At 36.1% G+C, this 8,646-nt stretch overlaps 1 protein-coding gene across 1 annotated transcript in view; it reads right to left on the bottom strand.

Annotated features, from left to right (window-relative positions):
- The window catches only part of CFAP70 (cilia and flagella associated protein 70), an 83,440-nt gene extending 74,955 nt beyond the window's left edge, over positions 1 to 8,485 (bottom strand). Inside the window, exons 1-3 of the mRNA XM_027530681.1 lie at positions 8,036 to 8,485; positions 6,205 to 6,307; positions 4,820 to 5,009 (exon numbers count right to left, since the gene is read on the bottom strand). Of these exons, the coding sequence (XP_027386482.1) occupies positions 4,820 to 5,009; positions 6,205 to 6,267 (253 nt within the window). The 5' untranslated portion in view covers positions 6,268 to 6,307; positions 8,036 to 8,485. The remainder of the gene's footprint in view (positions 1 to 4,819; positions 5,010 to 6,204; positions 6,308 to 8,035) is intronic.
- Positions 8,486 to 8,646: the final 161 nt, after the last annotated feature.

Below are 8,646 nucleotides of genomic sequence, written 5' to 3' on the forward strand. Positions count from 1 at the left end.
CACACACAGTATAATGAATATCCCTATAACCATCACAGAGGTTTAACAACAGTTAGCATATATTTGCTTCATACTTCCAAGGAAGTTACATACATCTTTACATTTTACTCCCAAATATTAAAGTATACAAATCCAAAATATTATTCTTTCCTATATAACCGCAACATCTCTATCGCATCTAGTAAATATGCATAACAGCATTAAATATAATGCCTTAATGCATCTAATGCCCAGTCTACATCTAACATTTCTTAACTGCCCCAAAATTTATTCTGTAGCTGGTTTGTCTCAAAGGCCACATGTTGCAATTGGCTGTCATGTTCTTCATGTTCTTTTCATTTACAACCGTCCCTCCTCCCACATACGTTATTTTAATATGGCACTGCTTTCTTGAAGACATCAGGACAGTTACAGAGAAAATCTCATCTTCTGGATTCATCTTTTTTCTTTCTCATTGTATTTATTTCTCAATCCTTGTTTCCTCTAAATTTAGGTTCCTCTGTCAGCATTTTTGGCAAAGTTAATACAATTTGGTAACATACTTGCCTAAATGTTACATTATTAAACTCTGTGATCTTGCTAATTGTAAAAATGGAATCTCTGCTTAATTTTATTTCTCGTATTAAATGAGATTGAACATTTTCCATATGTTTAACCGTAAGTTATGTTTATCTGTGAAATTTTCAGATCTCTTTCATATGCTTTGTGGACTTATCTATTAGGTTCTAGGTGTTTTTTTAATTGGTATATAGGAGCTCCTTAAAGGGAAAGTACAGAACAGAACTGCAAATTGTATCTCAGTTTGTGATATCTTATAGTTGCTTATGTAAAATGTATTTTGTTTTCCTTCTGTGGCTTCTGCATTAGCAAAATACTTAGATAGGCTTCACTATTCTATTTATTTAATTATGGTACATAATTTAATTTTGTACGCACATTTTATCCATCTATAATTTATAATTCAAAAGATACATAATTCAAAAAATTCAAAAAAGACACATGTACTCCCATTCATGGTAGCACTATTCACAATAGCCAAGACATGGACACAACTTAAATGTCCATTGACAGATGAATGGATAAGGAGGATACATACATACACACACACACACACACATAACAGAATATCAGACATTCATAATGAAGATTGAAATAAGGCCATTTTCAGCAACATGGATGCAACCAGAGATTACCATACTAAGTGAAGTAAGTCAGAAAAAGAAAGACAAATACCATATGATATCACTTATACATGGAAACTAAAATATGGCACAAAAAAGTGGATATATATGTATGTGTAACTGACTCTTTGCTGTATGGCAGTAACTAACACAGCACTGTAAATCAACTATATTCCAATAAAAACTTTTTAAATTAAAAAAGTCCTCATAAGTCAAGTTATAGTATATCTTTATGTGAACATTCAAAATGACAATTCTAATTTAAACATATCTCAAGGCTACTAATGTTAATAATAAAAAAGACAAAACAAAACAAAAATAAATAAATAAAATATGGCACACACGAACCTATCCATAAAACAGAAACAGACTCACAGACACAGACCACAGACTTGTGGTTGCCAAGGCAAAGTGGGTGAGGGAGAGGGATGGACTGGGAGTTTGAGGTTAATAAGTCAATCTATCAAGTTTAGAATGGATAAACTACAAGGTCCTACTGTATAGCACAGGGAATATATCTAATCTCCTGGGATAAACCATAATGGAAAAGAATATTAAAAAAGAATGCATATATGTGTATAACTGAGTCACTTTGTTGTATAGTAGAAATTAGCACTGAAGGAAAGTTACAAGGCTCAAAATAGCCTGGAGCTAACACTCCCCTTCTGGTCCTCCCCACCATTCTATGCAAAACAAAGAACTCTCAAGGGAAGGAAAAAATGGACATTAAGGTCGATTTCACCCAGCTCCTAGCTAGTCCAGCCCCTGGCCAATCTCCAAAATTCCTTGCCCCAGGCATTTAAGAGATAACTACTCTGAACAACCTTGGAGAAGAACAGGTTCTTCTTAAGTTAGGGTCTCCTTAAGACCCTAACTTTCCACATACATGCCTATTTACACTTACTCATTTCTTAGGTTAGTGCAGCAGCTCCCTAATCTGACTGCTGCCCCCTCTCGCCTCGTTAAAGGTGATCTGTTCCTGTAAAGTGCCAGTCTCCTTTTTTTTCTGAACCTCGCCTTCTCTAACTCCCTTACCTTACAAGCACAACATTATAAATCAACTGTACTTCAATAAAAATAAAGAAATAAAATAAAAAATTTAAAATCACCCTATCAAAAAAAAGGATATGGGTTAAAACAAAATAAAACAAAAAAAGACTTCCAATCCAGTACGGCAATCTTGCCTGGAAAATCCCACGGACGGAGGAGTCTGGTGGGCTGCAGTCCATGGGGTCGCTAAGAGTTGGACACGACTGAGTGACTTCACTTTCACTTTTCACTTTCACACATTGGAGAAGGAAATGGCAACCCACTCCAGTGTTCTTGCCTGGAGAATCCCAGGGACGGGGGAGCCTGGTGGGCTACCGTCTACGGGGTCGCATACAGTCGGATATGACTGAAGTGACTTAGCAGCATAGGTTTAGGGACAAACTGTTTCAGAGATAATATTATGTAGCTAGAAACTGTAAAAGTGTGAATATAGAAACTATCCATTTATTTATCCATTCATTCTTTCAACAAATATTTTTGAGCCCTTTTATATCCCAGATATTTCCAGGTGCTAGAAATTCTGAACTAAGATACAGTCTGATTTCAAAAAGTATCTCCTCTAAAAAGGAAGATAGTTAAAAACTGCAGTATGGTGAATTCTACACCATTCTACAGTATGGTGAATATACAGAAGTATAGATAGGGTTGCCAGATGCCCAATTAAATATGCATTTCAGATAAAGAACAAATAATTTTTTAGTGTAAATATGTCTCAAATAGTTTTTTGCTTTGTTTTTTTTTCCCCCTAAATCTGACAGCCCTAAATATAAGAATACAAAGGAAAACCTTCCAAACCAGCTTAGGAGACCAACGCGGCAAAGTCCAATTATATGTCTATTCATTTATGCCCATGGATTTATTTGAGGATTATCTTCATTCTTGTTTGACTGTTAACAGAATTTATTAGTTACTAAATAGTTCTTAAATAATATTTTTAGGGAAATTAAAATGAGTTGTACACATGAATAGATCAAATTATCTATATATCACTGGTCTTGCTTTCAAATTTGGGGTTCTTTTTTTTCATAAAAGAGTATGTTTACTTCTTTCTATGTTATTGCTTTATCATTATTATTTTTTTTTATTCAATTTTAATTTAAAAAAAATTATACATGTGTTCCCCATCCTGAACCCTCCTCCCTCCTCCCTCCCCATACCATCCCTCTGGGTCGTCCCAGTGCACCAGCCCCAAGCATCCAGCATCGTGCATTGAACCTGGACTGGCATCTCGTTTCATACATGACATTTCACATGTTTCAATGCCATTCTCCCAAATCTTCCCACCCTCTCCCTCTCCCACAGAGTCCATAAGCCTGTTCTATACATCAGTGTCTCTTTTGCTGTCTCGTATACAGGGTTATCGTTACCATCTTTCTAAATTCCATATATATGCGTTAGTATACTGTATTGGTGTTTGTCCTTCTGGCTTACTTCACTCTGTATAATGTATACTTATACATATACTTATACATATACTTATACTTATACATATACTTATACTTATACATATACTTATACTTATACATATACATATACTTATACACACTTATACATATACTTATACACATACTTATACTTATGTATAAGTATACTTATACATATACTTATACTTATACATATACTTATACTTATACATATACTTATACATATACTTATACACACTTATACATATACTTATACACATACTTATACTTATGTATAAGTATACTTATACATATACTTATACTTATACTTATACATATACTTATACATATACTTATACACACTTATACATATACATATACTTATACATATACTTATACACACTTATACATATACTTATACACATACTTATACTTATGTATAAGTATACTTATACATATACTTATACTTATACATATACTTATACATATACTTATACTTATACATATACTTATACTTATACATATACTTATACACACTTATACATATACATATACTTATACATATACTTATACACACTTATACATATACTTATACATATACTTATACATATACTTATACTTATACATATACTTATACTTATACACACTTATACATATACATATACTTATACATATACTTATACACACTTATACATATACTTATACATATACTTATACTATAAGTATACTTATACATATACTTATAAGTATACTTATACATATACATATACTTATACTTATGTATAATGTATACTTATACTTATACTTATATTTCACTCTGTATAATGTATACTTCACTATGTTATTGCTTACTGTTTCTTCAAAATTGTATAAATTCTCTTTTTTTTTTTTTATCATATATGTGTTTTCTTATCAACCGCTGGAAAGAATAAAGCCAATCTGGAAAAAAGTTTTAAGTCATTTTAAAAAGTCCAGTTACATGTCAAAAGGTCTTTGATACAAACTGATTAAAATTAGCAGGTCATAGTGACAACTGCCAGAACCAGGTAAGACTCAAATTATTCTGTGTTATTCCTAGATTAAAAAGGTTAAGATGTGTTCATCTGTCCCAACAAGAGCTACTAAATACCTCAGAATACCCTGATCACTCACATAATTAATGTATCTAGAATCACAAGGACTTACAGAACACAGGCTTGTGGGCGAGGTCATCTAAAGCGATTCCTCCTCCTTCAGGATTGAACTCAAAGCTGCAAGTGAAGTTGTATTTTGCAGTTCCTTCTGGAGAAACAGTAATTTTTGCAGAGTCTCCCAGAACCACTTGATTGAATTCTGCACGAATAAAGGTAACTGAAGTATCTCCTTTAAAACCTTTCTGTTGACAGAAACATACTTCACAATTATATTCAAATAGAGAATTTTCCCACCTCTGGCAACCCATTGTGACTTAAACTGACACATTTTAAACATTTTTCTAACAAGCTATACCACAAATACAAATGGGGGAAGTAGAAAGTCATGGCAACCCACTCCAGTACTCTTGCCTGGAAAATCCCATGGATGGAGGAGCCTGATGGGCTGCAGTCCATGGGGTCGTGAAGAGTCGGACAGGACTGAGCGACTTCACTTTCACTTTTCACTTTCACGCATTGGAGAAAGAAATGGCAACCCACTCCAGTGTTCTTGCCTGGAGAATCCCAGGGACGGGGGAGCCTGGTGGGCTGCCGTCTATGGGGTCGCACAGAGTCGGACACTACTGAAGCGACTTAGCAGCAGCAGCAGCAGCAGAAAGTCATTAAACGAATACAGCTGTAGCTAAATGCAATGTTCTATTTAAAGGCCATTAAGTTGGAAGTTTTGAAAAATAAGTTTTTCAATTGTGTTTATATGATTATAAAAGCACACTGTGGAAATTTTTTATGATTTCATTTTTAATTGGAGTGGAAGTTTTGAAAAAGTGAGGAAAGCACATAGAAAAACTAATTACCTGTAATAATATATTTTCTAGTGTTTTGCTGTTATGTATATATATATACACATTTATATATACCTTTCAAATAAAGTAGAGATCATTTATTATATCCTGTTTTGGAATAAGCTGTTTGACTTCATAGTACTGAATGAATATTTTGACATTTCATTATTCTTTTAAAGTTTAATACTTATACTGTAGTTTCATCAAATGAAATTAATCACAAGAGAAGCTCTGGAAGAATTCAGATCCTTTTCAGGAGAAAGGAACTGCTGTTTAGGAAAATGAAAACCAGCTGTTTTACCCTCATTAAGTTTAGTATTTAAATTGCCAGGTATTTTATGCACACTGACATGACTTGCAGATTATAGACTGACAATAAGGAACACTGAGAAGGAAGTGCCATTACTATGTAAAGCCAAGGGATCTGGTGGGACAGAAATATGCAGAACTCCATTCCTCCTGCTAATGTTCCCAACACATTCTTCCCCAAGCCACAATAGGATGACTGACAGAGAGACAAGAGACTGAAGACAAAAGTACTTTTAAGAAGAACGAATAAACTAGGGACTTCTAGGATTCCCGAAAATAACTTTACCAAGTCATATCCCTCTGTCACAGTGATCTGCACAGGTCTGCCTGTTGATGACACCTGCTCCATATCAGCACCTGGGCAAAGTCTCTCTGGTCTTCTCTGAGCTCTGTGAACATAATAAGTGAACCTGTTCCCTTATACGCCACAGCTGCACGACTATCCACAGTACAGCATAACCAATACCAGGGGAAAACCTAGGGAAATGCCTTACTCTGGTACTGCTTTGTCCCCTTTCCAATCATTGGTGCCAGACAGGCAGTGCTTTAGGGAGCTAGTCACAAGGATGACTCTGCTGGTTAGTGCTAAAAAATCGTCCTTATACATGTAACTACCCATTAAGAACAAATTATGACAAGGCAAAGAGGGTAGGAAAGCCATCACCCCACCTCCCATCCCCCACATCCTTCATAGTGGTTTTGGTAGCTTTTTTCTTTTTTTTTTTTCTGATGTGCAAGACTCCCCTCAAGGGTTATTTAATCTCTCAGTTTTAGAAAAACATCTTTTGATAACAAGAAAGTAGCAAGCATACAGAATGTTAGCCCACTGAAAAAAGTTCTGACATTATGTCTTATTTAGTCAAAGATATTTTCAAATGATTTTACAACACTAAGGACACAATTTCAAAAATAAATTGGATAGCTGTTAAGGAAAAAAAGAGGTCATATTTTCTGACTCAATTAAAAATGGAACTTAATGCAATTCCAACATTTTCATAGGATATACTTTGTTAAGTGTGTCTAGGCTGGTGGTACAAAAAAAAGAGAGATATTTCTGTCCCCAAGCTTTGTAAGTATTCTGCCTCTTTCTAACAACTCGCTCATTTTCCGTTACCTACAAGTCTCAGATCACTTGTGAAACAGTTACGTCTCCAGGCTGACTTAGGGCCTAAGTGGCCCTGACAACTTTCTTACCAAGTTTATATTTGAAATGATCTTGTACATAAGTTTCCTTTTTTCTTTTTCAATAACAGTACACGAATTAGGCCTTCACTAGCCTGACCCTGGAGAAATGCCTAACTTTTCTGGGCCTCAGTGTCACCTTCTGTAAAACAGATAATATAACCTGCTCTGTTACACATTTGTTGTGAATATCCACTAAAATAGTAAAACTGCTTAATCAATGAAGCACTGCACAAAAGGTGTTATTGACAGGCACTACTTGAGTGCTACTGAATGCTCAATTACTCCTTTAAAGACAAGTAATCTGTCACACATTTCTGCAGCCCCTGAGTGCCTGGCATCATGCCTTGTCGGCAAGAGTCATTAGCAGCATATTTGTTAAATGAGTGCAAGAAATCTGGCCAGCTAAAAGTTATAGTCAAGGCAGTCAGGTGGGGGCTCCTGTTGCCACTGACAAGGTACGCGTTTCTTGTTATCTGCTCAGAAGTTTCAGGAGGGGAAGTCAGTTTAGAAATAGGTTAGATGCACTACAGTAAATCAACTATACTACAATCTTTAAAATTTTAATATAATAAAACAATTTTTAAATCGCTAAAAAAAACAACGAAAAAGGAACAGTTTACATGAAAGATGATGTTACTGGCGGTGGTCTGGGGACAGAAGTCCAGTGTGCGCTTATCTTGTGGGGGAATCTCGGCACAAACCGGGAAGTGGGTTCTGAGTCTGGCTTTGAGTGGGAGGCCTGGGCCTGGCGGGAGAGTCGGGGGCTTAGCGGGGTCGGCAGCTTTCAGGTTTGTATGCGAGTAAAATCGTGCAGAGATGCGGCCTGTGGGTTAAGCTGAAGGAGAAGAGACTAAGGTAACGCGGTGTGGCCACAGGGTTGGAGTGGTGAGCCCGAAAAGAGATGATTTTCTAAGGAGTACTATCAGTCTTACCGAACAGCCGCAGAAGCGTTTTTCGCAACTATAGCAACCAATTACTTCTCGCGATAACTTTGCCTCCGCAATCGCCACAAGTTGATCCCAAGACTTGATCCCAAGACTCGCGATAACATTGTCCGGGGGAAGAAAGAAGGATGGGGGCGCCAGGTGAGATTCTGCGCGTGCGCCCTGGAAACCTTGCTCCTGAGCCACGACCTCCGTGTCTAGCTGGGGTTTCGTATTTTCGTAGATGCCACTTTCCCTTACCCAGGGTGTTGGCTAAGTACAAAGTTTTCCACTTTCGAGTTTGCTTTCTTGACTCCTTTCTTTCAATAGTGAAAGTTTAATTTCACTATTGAAATTCGTGTATTTCACACACGAAGGTCGTGTCCGACTCTTCGCGACCCCACGGACTGTAGCCTGCAGGCTTCTCCGTCCATGGGATTTTCCAGGCAAGAGTACTGGAGTGGGTTGCCATTTCCTTTCTTTCAATAACCCTCCATAAATAGGCAAACCAAAAGGAAATTTATTTAAAGATAAAAATCTTTATTAAACGATTTTGAAAACAGATGATTTAAGTCTTTCTCCGTGAAAAATGCAGCTAAGACAATATTTGCAAAATAAGT

The sequence above is a fragment of the Bos indicus x Bos taurus genome, chromosome 28 (assembly GCF_003369695.1).
Source record: "Bos indicus x Bos taurus breed Angus x Brahman F1 hybrid chromosome 28, Bos_hybrid_MaternalHap_v2.0, whole genome shotgun sequence".
NCBI lineage: Eukaryota > Metazoa > Chordata > Mammalia > Artiodactyla > Bovidae > Bos > Bos indicus x Bos taurus.